This window comes from Peromyscus leucopus, chromosome 18 (assembly GCF_004664715.2).
Source record: "Peromyscus leucopus breed LL Stock chromosome 18, UCI_PerLeu_2.1, whole genome shotgun sequence".
Classification (NCBI taxonomy): Eukaryota; Metazoa; Chordata; class Mammalia; order Rodentia; family Cricetidae; genus Peromyscus; species Peromyscus leucopus.
In genome coordinates, this window is record NC_051078.1 from 2,691,551 (window position 1) to 2,713,768 (window position 22,218).

The 22,218-nt window shown below is 43.4% G+C and overlaps 1 protein-coding gene across 1 annotated transcript; it reads right to left on the reverse strand.

The window, feature by feature from the left end:
- Positions 1 to 7,634: 7,634 nt before the first annotated feature.
- Positions 7,635 to 21,826, reverse strand: LOC114704783 (retinol dehydrogenase 16). Its single transcript, XM_028886205.2, has 4 exons — positions 21,136 to 21,826; positions 18,603 to 18,861; positions 8,611 to 8,774; positions 7,635 to 8,144 (listed from the first exon to the last, which is right to left on the reverse strand). Exons 1-4 carry the CDS (start codon positions 21,446 to 21,448, stop codon positions 7,927 to 7,929), a joined length of 954 nt encoding a protein of 317 aa, XP_028742038.1. The 5' UTR covers positions 21,449 to 21,826; the 3' UTR covers positions 7,635 to 7,926.
- Between the last annotated feature and the right edge of the window lie 392 nt (positions 21,827 to 22,218).

The following is a 22,218-nucleotide window of genomic DNA, read 5'->3' on the forward strand; positions in this document are numbered from 1 at the left end:
CATTTGTGAAGCTGTGTTACTGTGCCTGTGTAAAACACCTGATGGTTTAATAAAGAACTGGCCAATAGCAAGGCGGGAGAAAGGATAGGTGGGGCTGGCAGGCAGAGAGTATATATATAGAAGGAGAAAACTGGCAGGAGGGATCTAAAATCTAGCAGCTAGAGAAGGAGGAGGACTCCAGGGGCCAGCCACCCAGCTACACACACAGAGCAAGCCACGGAGTAAGAGTAAGATTTACAGAAGTAAGAGAATGGGAAAAGCCCAGAGGCAAAAGGTAGATGGGGTAAATTAAGCTAAGAAAAGTTGGCTAGGTACTAAGCCAAGTTAAAGCTGGGCATTCATGAGTAATAACAAGCCTCTGTGTGATTTATTGGGGAACTGGGTTGTGAGCCCCATAAAAAAAATAGACAAAAACAACAATTAGTCACCCAATATGAGGCATGAACCCACGACCCTGAGATGAAGAGTTTTATGCTCTACCCAAGAGGTGGGGGGGGGGGTTAGTCTTTCAGCAGGTTTCGGGTTTGGGGTAGCTGTCAATATTTATGAGGGTTGGTTACAAGTTGTCGCCGTTGTTAATGGACAGGAAAAGGGCTAAACAAAGGAGATTAGATTTAAGGTTCTTGTTTGAAAAAAGATATATCGAAACGACCAAATAAAGGGTAATTTATTGAAGCTCCTTTTAAGACAATTACTAGTATTCAATACTTTACATTGGATTGGATTTTTATATATTATATATAAATTATATATATTGAGATTGAGATTGCTGTACATATATTTCTAATCTTGTTCAGGATATTGTACTTATACAGTTAATTTAACAATGTAATGCAATTTGCTAATCCTTGAATGTTATTATTACCAACTATTAGGATATAAAGAAATGAAAGTTAGTAGTTAGACACTACAATTGAACTTGTAGTCACATTAGGTGTTTTCAAGGTTAAGCAGAACTATACTTTAGATAGACAGGCCATCTTCAAACCCTTCAGAGATCTACCAGAAGTTTATCCTATGTTTTGTTAGCAAGAAATATTAAAAGTCTGCTTTTAGATTGAGGAAATTGTAACGATGCATAGCAGTACTTTTTATTTATTTATTTTATTTTACACTACTATTCAGTTCTACATAACAGCCACAGATTCCCTTGCTCTCCCCCTTCCTGGCCCCCTCCCCTCCCCCCCAGCCCACATAGCAGTATTTTATATTAAAATTATGTAAACCTGTTTGTCTTTAAATTTGATGGGGTTGCATCAAATTTTTTTTTTCGTTTAAAATATAAAGAGGAGAGACCTGTTGGAGCCCACTAGGTTTCCTAGTGGCTGTACCCGGCAGGGCTGCATGGGAGGTTGATTGGACCACAGGCCCGGGTCCCAGGTCTTTGTGAGGGTCTAACCAGCAAGGGGGAGGTCTTTTGCTCCACCCCTTGGCATTGTTATAAACAGACCTTTGGAATAAAGTTCTGGGCCGGTGGGTAAGGATCCAGGCCCACCCGCATCTATTCTGTGTTTTCTCCCCTCCCCCCCCCCCATTTCTAACTAAGTCTCTTCTCCCTCAATCCTCAAGAGTTCCTGAGGTAAATAAGTGTGGGGGCTTATTTTTAAATTAAATATACTGAGGAATATGAACTCTTCCCCTTTTCTTTAAAACCAAACCCATCCTCTCTATTTAAACAGTTCCGTTTTTACATAAACAATTCCATAAGCAGTCCATGAATCATCGCTGTTGGTGGAGTCCATATGCATAAGTAAAGTCAAACTGTCCCATGGTAATGAAATCGTTACTGTCCATTTGATTTTTTTAAGTTCAAAAGTTTAAAAAGAGTTTTGGTACCATTTCTAAAGGTTCCTTTGAGCGCTCCTAGTCAGGGCCTGGCTGGTCAGCTGCCCTTAAGTCTGTGGATAGCTGTCAGAATCATGATGACGCTGAAGAGAACAGTTCCAAACAGAACTCCCGCAACCAAAACTTTTCAGTTCGAGCAAGTCTCTCTGAAACCTCGGCTTTCAGCCACCGCTGAGCTTTGCAGTCTGTAGCCTTCCATAACCTGTCCCGGACCAGGCTAGAGAGCTTCACCTCATGGCTACACAGGCTCAAGGCTCCTTCACCTGCCGTGAGCTGAAACTGTGGTCTTCCCACGGTAACCCCGGCTTTGGGAAGGAAAATCCATTTCCTGCATCCCTGACAGTCCAAGTGCTCAGCAAACCTGGTCCCCGGAATCCTCCCTACGCTGTCCTGTTGTAGGATGAATGTAGTTCAGGGCAGCTCCGTGGTTGCAGTCACATCCTGCTGCTGGGAGCTCGGGCTGCAGTCAGTCAAAGCCCAGGAGCCTCAGGCTGGCTGTTCAGCCTGGAGTACGGTTCTCACCTCCACAGCTTCCCGCTTCCCAACGCGTCTCAGCGGCCTCTGGAAGCGGTCTGAACTCAGCCACCTCTGCTGTCCACCGCTCTGCCGGCGGCTCATCTTTCCCGGGGCGACGCACACCGCTGGGCTTTCTCCACCTTTTGCCTTTCTCCCGTGTAGCGTCTCAAAGGTTGCAGAACCTTGCTGTTCACCTTTCCTGCAGGGCGGCATCTCTCTCTGCGGGGCTTTCCAAACTGCTGCTTGTCCTTGGCCTCTCCCGTGTCTTAGCTTGTTCATTTTCCACCGTGGCTTTCTTTCCGTAGAAAGCTGGTAGACCCTCGGGCATCTGCCACCTGCACGGCGTTGATGCCTCAAGGGTCTCAGCTTCCGAGATCCTCTGGCTGCTATTTTCTGAAGCTGGCAGTTTCTGGAGCTGTTTTTTTCTTGTTGTTATTGGTGGCTTTCTAGAACTGCCAAGTCCACAGTCCACCATGGACATTGCTCTCCCAGTCCCGGGTTGGGAAAACCTACTCTAAATTACTTTTTTTTTTTTTTTAACCATATCCTTAAACCTAAGGCCTATATACTCTAAACCTACATTTCTCTGACTCACTTTATACTAAATCTATGACCTATTTAAACCTACATTCTATCATTCAAGCCTACACAATAAACTTACATTCTACCTGGGCAGTGGTGGTGCACGCCTTTAATCCCAGCACTCGAGAGGCAGGGGCAGGAGAATCTCTGTGAGTTCGAGGCCAGCCTGGTCTACAAAGCGAGATCCAGGACAGGCTCCAAAGTTACACAGAGAAACCCTGTCTCGAAAACACCAAAAAAAAAAAAAAAAAAAAAAAAGTACATTCTATAGGAATACTTTAGTACTTTTTCAAATATCTAAAGGAGACATATTACTTCTTACTCTTAACTAACTTACACTAGGAAGAATCTCTTAGCAAAGTCTCTATAGGGTACCCTAAGCCTATATTTATAAACCTTACCTAAGTCTCACTTAAGCCTAAACCTTACCTAAGTCTTAGTTACATTCAATAGGTCCTGCACTATATTAATACACTCTACCTTCCTTGTTTTTTATAGATAGAAGAGGGGGGGAGGGAAAGAGAGATCTATATATAGACAAATCTAACGCTGCAGCCTCACGGCATTTCACGGCCTTCCCTGTACTCCCGAGAATAAAATACCATTGCCTTCACTTGTCAATTCCTTATCGGCATGCCTAACTCGCAACGCCCCCTTCAATCCTTTCGCCAAGCCCTAGGGATTTTTTTTTTCTTTTTTTATCTTTTCCTTTGTCTCAGTTCAGCCGCCATCTGTATCCTCATCCGACTGGATCTCAGCTGAACTGCTACTAAAAGCCTAAAAGCTTAACAAGGCTCCAGTTAGTGACCACGGTTGTGTCAACAAGTCCCCCAACACAATGTGTTCTCTGCACTACTGCATCCATATGCCTTTCTCTGTTAGTTCTCACAGCTCTTCTAGTCTGGTCCTCATACTCTACCCTATCCTGAGACTAGGCTCTGGATGCCCACCATATTGCTCTTTACTCTCCATTTCCAGAGCATCCCTGTATGGTTATTGTCATAGTCAGGGTTTCTACTGTTGGAGTAACATATCACGTCCAGAAGACACTCGAGGAGGAAGAACTTAGTTGTAGTTTATACTCCCACAATGCAGTTCACCACTGTGGTCATGGATGCCAGGGCAGGAGCTCATGTAGAGACCATGGAGGAATGCTGCTTACGGACTTGTTCCCCAAGGCTTTCTCTCTAGGCAGCAGTTTCCGTCCTGCAAGCAGCTCCCAAATGACCACACTGAGGCTTATATTAATCGTAAAATGCTTGGCCAATGGTTCAGGCTTGTTACTAACTAGCTCTTACATAGTACTTAACCCATATTCCTTATGTACACTCTGCTACACGGCGGTACCTTTAATAACATGGTATGTTCATCCTGCCACCTCTGCATCTCGCTGGAAATTTCCTAATTCTGCCCTTTTTCCTTCCAGCATTCTGAGTTTGGCTCCTCTGCCTAACCTCATCCTGTTTAGCTATATTGCCTCTCAGCTTCTTTATTAAACCAGTCATATCGACAAGTCTTCACAGTGTACAAAGGGATAACTCCACAGCCTTTCTCAGCTAGTTTTCTAATAATATCCAGGAACACCAGCCCCGCGTATAATCCACGATGAGCTGGCCATTCCCACATCCATCTGCAATCAAGAAAGCGCTCCACAGGATTTCCCACAGGCCAATAGAGAGGAGGAATTTTCTCAACTGAGATTCCCTCTTCCAAAATGGCTCTAGCTTGTATCAAGCTCACATAAACCTAGCCAGCACAGTCATATACACATAACCCCGACCCTTCAGTCACCGAGACTCTAAAAACAGGGAAATCTCAGGGGAACAAACACCACAAAGCCAGTAGGTTTTCCTGAGACTTATCTGGACACAGAAGGCTCTAAAGCTGCAGACAACAATAAGAGTGTTAGTCAAGTGTGTATCACACGTGGACTGACTGAGTAGTTTCCCCTCAAGAGTCCCAAGTCAGTGCTCCAGTCAGGATCTCTTAGATTTCTGCATGGAGGACTGTAGGTGAAGTAGAGGGTCTCATGTCCCACAAGGTGCGGAAAGAAGAAGGGCAGAGAAAAGAGGGGGCAGACATGGGGAGAAAAGCCAGTTGCATGGTTCTGGGCAGATTCCAAAGTCCTTCATTTATCCATTCTCTAAAGTGTAAGTCATGCCTTAACAGTAGATCATAGCAAGTCTTATATTAACACATTTCTATTAATCTACATGTGTCTTGTGGATTTTACCTCTCCTTCTGCATGTCCTGCTTCATCATCCTCTCTTCTGGAATCTCTCCCCTGCCTAGATTCAATTCCTCTTCTTTTCCCTCTACCCAGAAGTCCCATCTACACATCCTGCCTAACTATTGGCTAGTTAGCTTTTTATTAAACCAATCACAGTGACATATATACAGTGTAATCAAATCTCTCACAGCAGTAGGTGACCTTTATACAACTCCTCAACATGGTCCTGACTCAATGAGAAGGAGGAGAACAGTGGACAGATCACAGCTCTACCTTAAGGCCTAAGCCTTGGTTGTCAGCAGAGAGAGAATTGTGACCTGGGGCTGGGCCACTCTTCCTTCAAGTGGGTGGCTGCCTTGGTTCTGGCTCTGGTCCTGCTTCTGCCCTGACCCTGTGTGCTGGTGTGCTTTTGTCCATGGGACACAATCAAGAGACACCTGCAGAGAGGGACCTCACTTGAGGAATGCCTCCCTCAGGTTGTCCTGTGGGGTGTCCGTGGGTCTTTTTCTTTTTTTCTAATTGATGTGAAATGGGTCATCCCACTGTGGGTGGTGACACCCTGGGGAGGTGGTCCTGGGTTGTGTGAGAAAGCAGATAAACCAGCCAAGGAAAGCAAGCCAGGAAGCAGTATTCCTCCATGGTCTCTGCTTCAATTTCCTCCAGGTTCCTGCTCTGGGCTCCTACCCTGCAATGTAAGCCAGATAAACCCTTCCTCTCTCTAAGATCAGGAAGGCCAACTCTGGAAGGAGGAGAACTGTGAGCTCCTCCAAGCGTGTGACACATGGACATGGACCACTTACAGGACACTTCCTTCCAATTACACTTTGCTCAGTCACATCATGGGGCTCTTGAGCCATTACCTATTCTGTTCTAAGAACTGGTCCTGCGGCTTCCCCTAGTGGGGCCCAGGATAGTACTTATTCTTCCTTGGTGCTCCAGAAAGAACTTAGATGGGTGCAACCTCAGTCTACACAGTGGAGAAATGCCATTGGTTTTTCTAAAATGTGATTTGTGCATAAAATTGTTTGTGTAGTGTGGTGTGTGTGTGTGTGTGTGTGTGTGTGTGTGTGTGTGTGTGTGTGTGTGTTTCTGTGAGTGTAGAGAGAGTGTGAATCCAGAAGGCTTCAGATTCAGGCCTGCCTTCCACTCACAAAGATTCTCCTGTTCAACTTTGTAGAATGCTAATATTGAGGGAGTGACCCACCATGCACTGGTCTTGTTCTCTTTGCAAGGAGAACATGGGCTGAGCAGAATGAACTGCATGTAGTTTCCCACACGAGAGAGCTTCATCCTGCCTGACCTGTGCTTTTATTGCTTTCCTGTTCTGTCTTGTCACTGGCTCTAAGCCCAGCCACATGACTTCTTCGTCACTCCCTGTCTATACAGACCTCCAGGTCTCTATGGTTGGTACTGGGATTAAAGGCTCATGTCACCACACTTGGCTGCATCCTTGACCACACAGAGACTCTGCCTGCCATGTGATTGGATTAAGGGCGTGGGCTACCACCACCTGACTTCTGTTCCTGGCTTGCTATGACCTCTGATCTCCAGGTCTTTATTTATTAACATACAAATAAAATATCACATTTCAGCACAAATAAAATATCACCACACTATTACATGCTAGTCTATTATCATGTGTAATATTAGTGTTTGTAAGTATTGGTCAAATATAAAATAATACCAAGGCATGGTGGCACACCCTCATATTTCCAGCACTGGAGATGCTGTAGGTAAGGAAAATGCCCTGAGCGAGTGAGTTCTGAGTAAGTGCGTACCGCTCACACGGGCACTGCCATGACAAGGACCTCAGACCCCAGGCAAATTGGCAAAGCCTTTCCCTATATGGGTCAGGCTCAGAACTGGCAAAGCCTTCTTCCTCTGGTCCAAGTTTGGGTGTTTTTGGAGGATGGAACAGTCTGGAGAAAAGCAGCCACTGCAGCTTCCTGGAGGTCCCAGCCTGAGACGGCTGCCTTCAGTCCTCCTGCAGACTCGCCAGCCCCTTCCCCTTTGCTGCTCCTAACAGACATGCTGAGGAGGCAGGTCGCAGTGGAAGCAGCTGAGGCTCCATCAGAGCACACGCAGGCCACTGGATGCCAGCTTTTCTGTACATGCGTCTGTGTGTCTGTCCTTTCTACATTCCCTCACTGACCCTAGTCAGGGCTTCAGACCTAAGTCACATGCAGGTAGCAAAGCTAGAACTTCAGAAGGACATGATGCACCTGTGTGACACTGTGAGATCTTGTCTCAAAATAACTAACTAAAAAATAAAATAAAATAAAATAAAGAGTCTAGATATAGGGTCAGCTGGTAGAGAGTTGCTTCTCATCCAGAGGACTCAAATTGTGTTCCCAACTCCACAGTGAGTACCTCCCAACTGCCTGTAACTCCAATTCCAGGGGACACAATAATCTGGACTCTATGGTTACTCCCACGTAAATGGAATACAGACATATATGCATGCAAATAAATAAAAAACAAATCTTTAATAACAAAATAAGTATGACAGTTGACCCTGAGACATGGAAGATCACTTTCTATTTCCAGCCACACTGGGAGTCATGGTTTAAACATAGCAGTTTCACCTGTGGCTCCATGTCTTCCATGTTCATACTGAAGGAAGAAAAGTCAGGCACCTATGGATGTTGCTCCCCATGACAAGGTTGTACTGAGCCTAGGAATCTTCCTTCTCTTAAGGATTCATGACCTCAGCTACACTCATATACCCCCAACTACAGAAACAGATGTAGGCTTCACAGCGCTTTGTCAGGCTTTGTGGATGTCCAATAGGCTACGGCGTCCACAAGAAAGGTGGGCAGATAGCTCACAGGAAGGAACAAGAGCTTGGCATCCCAACCAGCTGAGTACCGAGTGCGAGGGTGACAGGAAGTCAGCGCGTGCTCCATGCAGTCCGTCACCAAGGAGAGGTCCTCACTGCAGTTTTGATCCAATAAGTTTATCACTGACAGATCTATGCAGAACGAGAAGTGGTTCAGCTGGTGTTGACCTCCACCACCCCTGCTCTAGACCCACAGAGAAGAAAGCTCTGGAACCCATGCCTCCCACATCAGAAGTCATGCTCAAGACTAGCCTGTCCCAGGTCCTCAAGAGGAACACAACTCAGTTTCAAGGAAGAAGCCTACATACTTGTCACCTGGGTCTCTGTTCAGAGAAGCAGCCTAAGCTCATAGAACATCACTGCTCCCTGACTCAGGCTTCATTTTCATGTCGTGATAAGAAGGGGTTCAAATGAAACAACGCTCTGTGTTCTAGAAGCCAGGACCTCTCTTTGTGGTGAGATGCCCACCTGGTACCAAGGAAACAGAGCTAAACATGATCATTTTGAGAAGAAACACCTTGGGGTGACTGCTCTCAACACTAACATGAGACTCAGAATTCTAGACTCATCTTTGCTTGGGCCCCCAAAATCCACTCACAGGATGACAAAAACTTCTCGCCATAGACCTCTTTGACTTCTGAGCTGGCCTGGTCCCACACCATCTTCACACTTGACGATAACCTGTCACTGCTGGTCACACAAGTCTTGAAGCCTCCAGGCTCTATAATAGCCACCTTCACCCCAAAATAGGAGAGCTCCCTCCTGCGAGACAGACAGACGTCAAGGACCTCAGATGACTATCTGTAAGAGAACTCACAGTAAGCGTACAGTGACGTGCCAACACGAGCCTGTGGTGAGGAGAGGTCACAGTTGTGGATCTGGGTTGTGCAGCAGATGGGGATGAAACTGTGGTGAGGGCATTGCCTCTGTGCTTTGGAATGTCACACTAAGAGTTTGGTGTGTGTAGCTCACTGGTCTAAACCTGGACTCCAGGTAAGACATCTCTGTACACTCTGGGTACAAAGGGACACCCTTGCCTAAGTCACCGCCCCCAAACCTGTCCCAGGAAGCTCTCAGCCAGCTCCCCATGGCTGCTTTCTTAGTGCCTCACATTTACCGTCACCCCAGTCCCTGCAGCCTATAGGTTACCCGGCACAGAGAGTTCCCCTGCTTCAATCTCTTCCAATTTGCCTTGCAAAGATCATGGAGTACATTCTTGTCCGTGACTCTCAGGCTCCCCATGTGCCTGCATGCGCTCACCTGCGCAGCCTCCTGCCTGTATCACAGACTCATCCTTTTGTCTAGTAACAGCCAACAGGACATTCCATCAGCCAATGGCCACCTAGAGCCTGAGACAGACAGATTTTCCCACCAGCCTTCCTAACCAGGATGCTAGGTTCCCTCTTGGACCCTTTACTATAGGGCCCCAAATCTGATAACTACTGAGGAACCAGAGATAGCCACTCCAAGTGGCTCCATAGTCTCTGTCTCTGTCTCTCTCCCTCCTTCCCTCCCTCCCTCTCCCTCCCTCCCTCTCCCTCTCCTTCTCCCTCTCCCTCTCCCTCTCCCTCTCCCTCTCTCTTCTTTCAATTTCTCAGTTGCCAGAGTTTTTAAGATCTGGGAGAACGCCTTCTTGTGAGTCTAGAATAAGTTGACTATCAAATCTAACAAGAGTCTAGAAACTACTATGTGAGCTGAGTGAGATGCTCAGCCCACCTCAAGGATATCCTCAAGTTGAACATCATTAAAGGTCACAAGGGTCTGGACTCTTCCCAAATTACCATATGTCTGACTTTACCTCAAAAAATGTTCTGCTTGTGCACCCTCCTCCAGAGCAAGATTGTTGTGAAATATGATTTTAAAGTATGTTATATATTTCTGACTGCTTTTGTTAACAATTCAAAGATGTGTTTGATTAAATAAAATTAACCTCTGACAGGAGGCTGAGTCAGCAAGCAGCTGACAGGAAGTGGTAAGGAGGAGCCACGTGAAACAAGGATTTTTTAAGTGAGAGCTGAGAGGACACTGGGTTCTTTGGAAGACACCAGCAAAGGGAGAAGATTAACTACTTGCTATTCAGCCTCTCCTCTGAGCGAGCAGAATTCCACCCCAAACCTTGAATTGTGAGTTCTTTAGATTCAGATAAAGTTTCCCTTAGTAGCTTTGAAAGAGTCGGTGCCTGAAGGAACAGAATCCCCTCAGGCTGTGGCCCATGTGGTGGAAGCCTTTGCTTAAGGGGCAGCCACTGTAGATAATAAAAAGAACAATTGGCGCCCAGTGGGTGATACAATCACATGGAAGGAGGGGTCACACCAGCCGGCTCTGCTGCATCTGCTGTCTGGACCTCTCCACACGAGCAGTCAGCTGCCACTTGCCTGGAGAAGTCAGCAGAATTGGTGAGAGATTTGGGAAAACCTTTGGGAGAATAGGAGAGAGTTTAAAAGAATTTTTTTTCTACATTAAGAATGGGAAACTTAACCATGTAGGGTGCTAGGGCTCTCTATACTGCTACCTTAGCTGGCTTGAAGTTAGAATATGGGAAGATAAATGATTTACCTGATATAATACCAATAATAATTACTGTCAGTATGATAATTAATATCTTATCGATAATAGCATTGGTGGGGTGTGTGTGTGTGTGTGTGTGTGTGTGTGTGTGTGTGTGTGCTACATATGACAAGTGGATTAATAGGATGCAGGCCTTGGAAAGATATACTAATGAAAAAGAAGAAAAAATGCTCAGACACAGACTGAGGAATTTAGAGCAGAATTCACCACACCACTGCATTGTGAAAATGGACAGGAATGGCCTAAGGTTATTAGAATACCAACTTTAATACATCCAGTTACTGTTCAACAACAACCACCAGATGATACATATCCCCAAGGCTATGCACAAGTTAATTGTAATCCCATAGATATGTTAGCCTTAAAGAGATTTAAGGAAGCAGTACTTTCATTTGGTATGCATTCACCCTTTGTAATGCAGATGTTAAATTCATGGACAACTAGAAATGAAATGATTCCACAAGACTGTAAGGATTTAGTTTTAGCAGTATTAGAAGCTAGACCTCAATTACAATGGAGAACTTGGTGAAGAGAGGAAGCCAGGGCCCTGGAACAACGAGGAAGGGATAGAGATCAAGACCAAATTCTTGGTGAGAGTTGGTATGCTCATTTGGAAAGACAGTGTATGTTGGATGATAACACCCTGATTCTATATCATCTAGCAGCTTTGAATGCTTGGGACAGGGTTGAAGAATCAGGAAAGAGGATTGAATCATCTACTAAAATTACAGAAGGCCCAAAAGAAGCTTTCACTGATTTATTTTTTACACAGATTAACATCAGGTGTAAAATAGAAGGATATGTGATCCAGACTCCAGACAAATATTAATTGAAATTTTGGCTTTCAAAAACGCTAAGGCAGAATATAAAAGGGTGATTAGGCCTCTAAGGGCAAGATCAAGGATCGGCACCCATAAAAGAATGGATCAGAAAAATAGTCGATATTGTCTCCTATACTTCTAATGATGATACTTGGATAGGAGCACTGCTTTCTGAAAATATGAAGAAAAATCTAAATGTTAGGTGTTTTAATTGTGGTAGACAAGGTCATCTGAAAAGGGACTGTAGGCAAGGTGCTCCTAGAAACAATGTTTATTCTAAAAATAATTCAAACAGAAGGCCTCAGCCTTCCGGAGTATGCAGAAGGTATGGCAAAGGCCAGCACTGGACTAATGAATATAAACAAACAAGGGACAGGCAGGATAACCCTTTGCCATCAGGAAACACTCTGCAGGGCTTCTCACAGGCCCCAATATCAACTGTAGTTCAATCATTTCCTGCTAGCATTGGGGAAAATCCTCCATAAAATGATTAAATGATTTAATGCCTGTTAAAAATCATACTGATCTGGATACCAGAACAGCTTTAGAAGATAAAACAAAATTTTCAAGAGAAACCATAAAGCAAATATTTTGACAAACTTCTATAAATGATCAAAGACCAAAGTTAAAAATATGAATAAATGGCATAGAGATTGAGGGTTTGGTAGACATAGGTGCAGATGTAGCAATAATTTCACCAAAACCATGGCCTCCAGGTTGGCCTCTTCAAGAAGTAAATGTTCAGCTTTTAGGAATTGGCAGTTTGTCTTAAGTAAAACAAAGTGCAAGACGGGTTGAATGTATAGGGCCAGAAGGACAGAGAGGGAAAAAAGCCATGTGTGGCTAATATAGCAATGAATTTATGGGGATGTGATTTAATACAGCAGTGGAATACTCAGATTAACATTTCCCACAATCTCAGAAACAGACTATTAAATAAGGAATGCTTCCGAGAGAAATACCAAAAGATACTATCAAGGACAGTCACAGACCATTCAAGCTGAACATAAGCAGGGCACCGCAGCTGTTGGTATTTCAAAGGTACCAACTGCCCTAACTTTAAAATGGCCGACTGACAAACCTGTTTAGGTGAGCATTGGCCTGTGACATCAGAAAAATTATAGGCCTTAGAACAGCTGGTACAGGAACAGTTAAATTTCAACATATTGAAGAATCAACCAGTCCTTAGAATTCTCCTATATTTGTCATTAAAAAGAAACCTGGAAAATGGAGAATGGTAACAAAACTAAGAACTATTAATAAAGTGATTAAGCCAATGGTCTCTTTACTATCTGGAATTCCCCTGCCTTCTTTATTACCTAAAGGATGGCCTGTTATAGTTATTGATTTAAAAGATTGCTTCTTCACTATACCTTAACAAGAAAGGGATAGAGAAAAATTTGCCTTTATGGTGCCTACTTATAATAATTCTCAGCCTGTTAAGACATACATATTAATGGAAGGTTCTCCCACAATGGGTGTTAAACAGCCTTACCCTGTGCCAATATTTTGTTAGACAGTCATTGGAAATAATTTATGTATGGTTTCCTCAATCTATAATTTACCATTTCATGGATGATATTTTACTAGCTGATTCAAATGTAGATACTTTAGAGAAAATGTACAAAGAAGTAAAGAAAATTTTGCCTTGCTGGGAATTACAACTTGCTTCTGAAAAAAATACAAAGAGGAGATTCTTTTGTATTAATTACTTACTTGGGCTATTAAATAGGTTTACAAAAAATTCAAGCCCAAAAGGTACAAATCAGAAGAGATCAATTGTGGACTCCCAATCACTTTCAAAAACTATTGGGAGATGTTGCCCATCTACAACCCACTATTGGAGTAACAAATCCAGAACTGAGTAGTTTGTTCCAAGTCTTCAAAGGTGACAAGGACTTAAATAGTCCAAGGGAATTATCTGCTCAAGCTGAGAGAGAATTGGCTTTGGTGGAAAGGAAATTACAGGATGCTCCCATGGATCATTTGGATCTGGAACTTGATTTCTTTCTGGTATTTTACCCTCTATGCATTCCCCTACAGAGATTTTAATGCAGAGGAAAGATACAATATTAGAGTGGATATTTTTACAACACATATAGAGTGAAAAAGTAAAGATATGTGTGAAAAAGTTTCCTGAGTTTATTCTAAAAGGAAAATTAAGACTTCATCAATTGACAGGAATGGAGCCAGCAGAAATTATAGTTCCTCTTAGTAATGCTGAAGCTGCTTCATTATGAGTAGAAAATTAAGATTGGTAAAGAGCTTGCAAATTTTTGGGGGGAGAGATAAGTAACAATTATCCAAAAAGCAAGAGATTTCAGCTTATTAAAAAAAATGAATTGGATTTTACCTCACATAGTAAAAGGTACCCCAATTTCTGGAGCCTCTAAATTCTATACTGATGTAAATAAATCAGAAAAGGCAGGTTATAAATCAGGAAAAATAAGTAAAATGGCTCAAAGCCCTTATGATTCAGTTCAGAAATCAGAATTATATGCTATTCTCATGGTATTATTAGACTTTTCAGAACCTCTTATTATAATTACTGACTCTCAATATGCAGACAGAGATGTCTTACATATTGAAACTTATTCCTAACAAGTCAGAATTAACTTCATTATTTATATAATTATAGGAAATAGGAATAGGAATTATCATATATATGTATATATATACATATGTATATATATATATCAGATATATATATATGTATGTGTATATATATATATATATATATATCAGATCTCATACAGGTGTACCAGGCTCTCTAGCACAAGATAATGATGAAATTGATTAGTTATTAATAGGAAATATGCTAGAGGCCTCAGAGTTTCATTTAAAAAAATCATGTCAATAGCAAGGGTTTAAAAAGGGATTTTTTTCCATCACTTGGCAACAAGCCAAGGAAATTATAAGACAATGTCCTACTTGTTCCTTATGTAGCCAAACTCCATTACCTGCAGGAGGTAACCCAAAGGGTACTCAAAGAAATGGAATTTGGCAAATGGGTGTGTTTCATTTTGCAGAATTTGGAAAATAAAAATAAGTACACCATACCATGGATACATATTCTGGATTTCAATGAGCTACGGCTTTGAGTTCTGAAAAGGCTAAATCTGTAATTACACACCTATTAGAAGTCATGGCCATGATGGGGATACCTGTACAAATTAAGACTGACAATGCTCCAGCATTTGTGTCTAGTAAAATGAAACAGTTGTTTGAATATTAAAACATAAAGCATATTACAGATATACGACACAACCCCACAGGACAAGCAGTTATAGAAAGGTCTAATCAAACTTTAAAAGAAATGATTAATAAACAGACGGTAGTAATAAAGATATCCAGTGATAGAGTACACAATACTTTCTTAACTTTAAATTTCTTAAATGCTAATGAAAAAGGAACAACAACTGCAGAGAGACATAGGATAATAGAAAAAACTGATGAATTAAATCAACCTATATATTTTTAAGATGTATTAAACTCAGAATGGAAAATAGGATATATGTTACATTGTGGGAGAGGTTTTGCTTTTGTTTCCACAGGAGAAGAAAAACTATGAATACCATCAAGATTGATAAAGATTAGATTTGAACAGGAGAGCCTTCATGATGAGGAGGGGAGATAGCTATGAGTTAAATTGGCCTAATGGTATCGTATATTTCTAACAGGATAAAATTTCATAAGTAGCCAGATGGTGGTGGTGCACGCCTTTAATCCCAGCACTTGGGAGGCAGAGACAGTCAGGTTTCTGTGAGTTTGAGGCCAGCCTGGTCTATAGAGTGAGATCCAGGACAGGTACCAAAACTACACGGAGAAATGTGTCTCAAAAAAAAAGAAGAAAAAATTTCATAAGTCTTCCTAAATATTTGTTTTTGTTGTCCTTTACAACTATAAAAGGCAAATGGTCTTTTTGTAGTCCCAATTTAGTTAAAATTTAAAGCTGGCTTCAGGGTTGGAGCTTGGCTCTCTCCTTCTCTAAACCCAAGCATGTTTGTTAAAGGAAAATCCAAAATCTCTGTCTCTGTCAGAAGAGCCACCTGATGTTGGACAGAAGAAAACCAAAATTTAGGGACTTTTCTATTGCCAATAATCTCATAATTCTTTGGTTTTATTTTAACTATATAAAAACTTTTCATAGACATAACTATTAGCTCTAAATTTATAAAACTATTCTGTGTATGACATTTAAAATGTTTAAGTTTTCAACAGTGAACAATAACCAGTCATAGCAGTGATCCTTGATGTCTCTAATAGAAGATTAGAATCTGACACCTTCACACCAATGCACATAAAATAAATACGTTTAAGCCGGGCGGTGGTGGCGCACGCCTTTAACCCCAGCACTCAGGAGGCAGAGGCAGACGGATCTCTGTGAGTTCAAGGCCAGCCTGGGCTACAGAGCGAGATCCAGGAAAGGTGCAAAGCTACACAGAGAAACCCTGTCTCAATAAAACAAAATAAATAAATAAATAAATAAGTTAAAATAAAAGATTAGATTCTATAGGGATTGTGGTGATGCCATTAAGGGGACAAGTACCACCCAAAGTCAGTATCACACTGCAAACTGCTCAGGACAACTCCAAAGTTGCTTGCAGAGAGGGTCCAGCCTTATAGGATAGTTTAGCCAGGATTTCAGATACGCTCTGCGCTTTCCCATTACACAGAGACTGGACAACGAATGTTGCAGCTGGTTTTCTCAGGCCAGTATTTCAGTTTTCTCAGGGTGTCATCACCCCAAGGCAACAGGAAATAATATTGGGGATGTGACACCCATATTCCTAAGATATGGAGAGAATGGTATTTGGTCATTTGGTGGGTTACAGATGGTTGTTATTAATGGGGGTTGTTTATTAATTGTTACTGGTATTGACAAGGGAGGAAATTATACAAATGACATTATATTCAGGGATCTCTTTGAAAAAAAGGAGGGGAGATATAGGAGTGATAAGATAGAAAGGTGGATTATTGAATCTACTTTAAATAATAGGGTAGATTATTGAATCTACTATAAACTAAGGACCACTTTTTGATAGCAAATATTTTTTATTTGTAAGGACTTTTGTATATTGACACATACTTAAGGCAATTTTTGTTGCAACACACTGATGTTTCTGTTCTTGTTTGGGGGATTTTTGTATATTGATTAAAAATTTAAGGTTATTTTTGTTACTACATATTGTATGTAGGTTTCTACTTTTTTGAGGTATTGTGCTTATGCAGTTCATTTGGAAATGTAGGGTGAAGTTCTAGATTTTGAAAGCTATTATTATAAACTATATAGGATAACCAAGAAACATAGGTCAGTGGTTAGTCATTTATAACAACTGAAATTGTAGATATGTTAGGTACGCTTTCTAGATCATACAGAGATGCATTTTACATAGCTGGATGGTCTTCAAACCTTTCAAAGACCTACAGAATATGGCATTTAAAGTGTTTTGTTAACTTAGGGCTTTCATGACAATGAGGCACACCTGCTCCTGGAAGCACCAATTTACTTCAGAGATGATGGGCATTGAAGAAAATCCTTATGAAGTTTGCTTTCAGTGTGGCAAGGCTAGCCATTTGGACAAGAAGCTACTCTTGCCTGGACTGACTGACAGTATGTTGTATAAACTGGACATGCAGGACCCACAGGAAAGTAACAACTGAACTTTGTCAAAACGAGGCAAGATGGCCCTTCAGGGTTCCTGCTTCACAGAAGAAACTGCCACACAGGAAAGTGACTGACAAACTTTGCCAATATAGTCAGGACCATCTTTCAAATTTCCTACTTCACAGAAAAGTCTGCCATATGTTCTAGGCCTAGAGTCTGAAGATGGATGCCCCAATGTTGCAGAGGAACTTTGGGTGACTGTCTAGGCAGTAAGGTGTCTTTGTCATTTCTAGAGTTTTTAGAAGTTGTTGGCAATGCACTTTTTGTTTACTTATATAATATTACATCCTTCTGGGGTCTTTGATGGAGTTGAAGACTAGACAGTTATAGTTTCAGTTTTCCTTAGATATGATACAAAGTAAATTAGGTATAAAATTTTGTATTCATTGAGATAGGATAGATTATGGAATATTTTCTTTAAATTTACCAGTCATAAATAAATTGGAATTCAGTACCTTGTGAATGTAATCCTTACTTAATAATTGTTCTTACTGTATACAGTCTTACTATGTTAAAATTAAAAACTTTCGTTTTGTTTAAAAAAAATGGGTGAAATATCATAAAGTATGTTGCATTTTTCCCTACTCCTTTTGTTAACAATTCAAAGATGTGTTTGATTAAATAAAATTAACCTCTGACGGGAGGCTGAGTCAGCAAGCAGCTGACAGGAAGTGGTAAGGAGGAGCCACATGAAGCAAAGATTCGTTAAGTGGGAGCTGAGAGGACACTGGGTTCTTTGGAAGACACCAGCAAAGGGAGATGGTTAACTACTTGCTACTCAGCCTCTCCTCTGAGCGAGCAGAATTCCACCTCAACCTCGAATTGTGAGTTCTGTAGATGTAGATAAAGTTTCCCTCAGTAGCTTTGAAAGAGTCGGTGCCTGAGGGAACAGAGTCCCCTCAGACTGTGGCCCATGTGGTGGAAGCCCATTGCTTAGGGGGCAGCCACTGTAGATAATAAAACAGTTAACAACGAAGGTACTATTTTTGTGTGCATTATGTTTTGCCTGCATGGATATCTGTGTGAGGATGTCAGATCTTGGAGCTACAGACAGATGTTAGCTGCCATGTAGGTTTTGGGAATTGAAACCTGGGTCCTCTAGGATAGCAGTCAGTGCTCTTAACTGCTGAGCTAGCTCTCCAGCCCCAAGCAGGATACTATTTACTGAACCATACAGGATGGTGGCAAACAGCTTTCATCCTGACACATTCCTTTAATTCCAGCACTCAGGAGATAGATCTGTACGAGTTTGAGGCCAGCCTGGTCTACACAGTGAATTCCAGGACAGCCAAGGGTACATAGTGAGGCCCTGTCTAAAACAAAGAAAAGATGAACTTAGCCCCTGTCTCAGGCTGCCCTTACTGGAGTCATGGAAATGTGTTCCCAGGGAATGATCACCTACCTCCAATAAGAAGACAGGGAGAGAACCCCCAAACCAGAAAGTGTCCTCTCCATAATGGGATAATAAAGGCCATGATCAAACAAAACCCAATGCCAATGCTTCCCTCATAGACCCGCATCCCTGTCCAATACCTGAGGGAGTCCGAGAAGGCCTCTACACCATGCTTGGAGATGCAGTAACCACCACCAAAGAAAGACACTCTGCCCATGACGCTGGAGACGTTGACCACACGGCCCCTTGCCTTCCTCACTAAGGGCAGCATGCTCAGGGTCACCTCGATCATGCCCAACAGGTTCACATCCAGTATCCTTGCAAAGTCCTGCTTGGTCAGCCACTCATTGGGACCCGAGGGGGTGGAGATGCCAGCGTTGTTGACCAGGCCCCAGAGTCCTGGGGACAGTGGGAAGAAGAGAGAGTCACACAGCACAGGTATAGTTATGGTGAAATGCACATTCAACAATGTAAGACCACTTAGACACATGTGTACTGGAGAGTAGATGCAATGAGGAACAGCATGGCCTCACCAGGGCTGGGGACCCATCCCAGAGGCTCTAGGCTCACAGCATGGACACCTCCCTCCTTTAGGTCTTCATGGCCCAGATCCCTGCCTGGGAAGCAGGAAGCAGTCACTATCACTTGCTAGTTATAAAAATGGGTGTTGAAGACATGTTTATCTGGAGACCATGAAACTATGATTGTGTCTACACAATATCCCCATCCTTGAAGATATTCTACTCTTCCCTTTGTATTTTCAGATATCTCTGAGCAGTTTACACACTGCTACCTTTGTCTTTCATGTGGCAAAGGAAGACAGGAGAAAGGCTACTGGGAGACAGCTCAGGGTGTGTAGCACTTGCCTCCCAAGCATGAACTCCTGCACCGGAGCGCCACAAGCCTCATAAAAAGCTAACAGTGGTGGCTTGATGGTACTCCTGCCACTGCAGATGCCTAGACAGGAGCCCATATCCTCGACACACCTGAGAACCCCAGTGGGGAGATCTGTTTTTTAAAACCAAGCAAACAAAAGCCACAAAAAAAAAGATAGGCTGCACCCCCATCCGAGGGTGTCTTCTGGCCTACATGCCTTGGCACGTCCGGCATCGGCACTGAGCAATTTCCCTGAGGTGCTTACCTAACACAAGGAGAACCGGCCGGAGCAGGCAGCGCTACAGCGTGGCTCCACACTCTGCCCCAGAAAACAGAGCCCTCTCTTGACGCTCATCCACAGGACACCGCCACCTGCCTCTTTTAGTCACCGCCACAGATCTTCAAGCCACCACCCGGTCAGTGCCATACCCCTCAACAGCACGTCTTCCAACCGCTGCGCCTGCTCAGCAGGGGGCTGCTTGAGCTAAGGCTGCCGTGGTGCTTGCTGGTTATGAAGAACTCGCCCCAAAAGCCACGTGTCACCTCAGTGCAAACCCACACCTTACCCTTCTGAAGAATGCAAACTGCTTAACTGAGGTATCTGATTGTTAGAACGCCAACCCAAGCTAAGGAAAGCCGATTACCAGAATAGTGCTAATGATTATAGAGGTAGGAAACAAGATGTGGATGGTGCACACACACACATGCAATCCTAGTACAAGAGGGACTGAGAAAGAAAGATCCTGAGTTCAAGGCCAGCTCAGGATCAAGATCCTATCACAACAACCCAAGCGAAAACAAACACAAATGTACCCAACGTTCCCAGCTTCTGGTCCCAGGATATGGGTACAGGAGTGGGCTTTTGTAAATGGTTAAGTTTCTCTACCTCACTAAATATTACCATGCCAACCGGGCAGTGGCGGCACGTACATTTAATCCCAGCAGCTGGGAAACAGAAGAGGGCTGACCTCTGAGTTAGAGGCCAGCTTGGTCTACGGATCAAGTCCCAGAACAGTCAAGAAACAGAGAAACGATGTCCCAAAAATAAAATTATCAAAGAAATGAGGAGGTAAAAATTGCTCAGCTATTTTAAGTGAAAAGAATGCATTTATTTTAATGCATACAGATTAAAATATTAATAGTTTTTTATCCACTGGGTGCTGAATTACAGGCTAATTGTTGTGGCTTTACATGTTCCACTGTTTTGAACCATCACCATGTTTTCAGATTGTTCTTAGATTTCTTAAAAACCCAGGTTGCTCTTCTGGCCCATGAGTTAACACCACCAGCTTGATGAAAGAAGGGTCCCCCTTCCTGGTATCTCACTTTCCCAGTCAGTCCCTAAGCTTGTCATGGCCTGCTCTGCACACAGGAACCATCTTGTCTCCCTCCATAGAGGATGGCAGGTGACAAGTAGATCCACTCCAGCATGGCCCCAGATACCCTGCGCACACAGCCCAGGGCCAAGTCCATCCTCTCCTCCGGAAAGGGACCCTGCTCTAAGCTGGCACCCAGCATTCAGCAGTCTAGGTTTTCTGCACAGAAAAGATGACAGAGCACAGACAGGAAGGTGATGAGGTGAATCCTCCCCAGCGCATCTTCTTACCAAGACCAGAGAGTTTGGGAGACAGCAGGTAGGGGCTGGAGAAACATCAGGCGATGTTCAGGGGAGGGCAGGAGGCTGCTGGTACTTCAAGTCCCCCAATCCCTTCAGGAATCTTGTCAGGGAGTGAGAATGGGAGACCCCTTCACACAGAGACACAAACCAACAGACACACACAGGAATCTCAATGGTACCTCTGTTCCCAACATGCTCCTTCACCCACTGAGTGGCTGCCACAACACTCTCTGTCTTGGTGACATCGAGGATCACCGTCTCCAGCCTGTCTGATGTCTTGCTCCTCAGCTCCTCAGCTCCATTTTCTGTGAGACATGCAGCCAGCACCCTCATGCCTCTCCTGTCCAGCTGTCTGGCCAGCAGGTTCCCAAAGCCCGAGTCACAGCCCGTGATGAAGACATGCTTGTCTTGGAGATGGCTCACCACCTGCCTCTCCCTGAACAAGCGCAGGAGGTTCCACAGGCCCAGGAGAACCACCAGGTAGAGCCACATGGCTTGCAAAGGACAAACCAGACTCTCTCAGAAAAAAATGAACCTGGCCAGATTTTAGACAGGAGAAATACAGACACAAAGGTCAATGCTAGGCAGGGTGTCCTTCAGGCTTCTGGCAAGGATGCCTAGTGTTCCTCTCTGGTCACTCTTTGTCTTAGAACATTCTTCTTCTGTTTTAGATCCTGCTCCACTCCTCTGGTTCGTTTTCTGTGCTGATAAACAAATGTCCTTTGGCACCTCCCACTTAGCAACACCTCCCTAATTGGTCCACTCCCCTCTGCCCTCCTGAGCACATATCAGATCCATCTGTGCCAAATGACTCAGAGTCCTTACCAGTCAAGGACCAGGCTCAGCCTCCTTGTGTGCTACAGGGCACATCTGAACACAGGTAGACTGCTACTGGGAATGTACGCTTGGACTATAGACACATTTACAGCAAAATTCCCCCCTTAACCTACTTTTCTTCATCGACTGCAGTACTCAGCAAACTGACTCTCTATCATTCCCTGAAGGACCACAGGAAAAAGCCAAAGGATGGGGCAAGAATGCTGTGGGATGTTCTGTATGGCAAATGTGTTGCTCTGATTGGTCAATAAATACTGATTGGCCAGTGGCTAGGCAGGAAGTATAGGTGGGACTAACAGAGAGGAGAAAAGAGAGAACAGTAAGGCAGAAGGGGTCATTGCCAGCCGCCACCAGGACAAGCAGAATGTAAAGATGCCGGTAAGCCACGGGGTAAGGTATAGATTTATGGGAATGGATTAATTTAA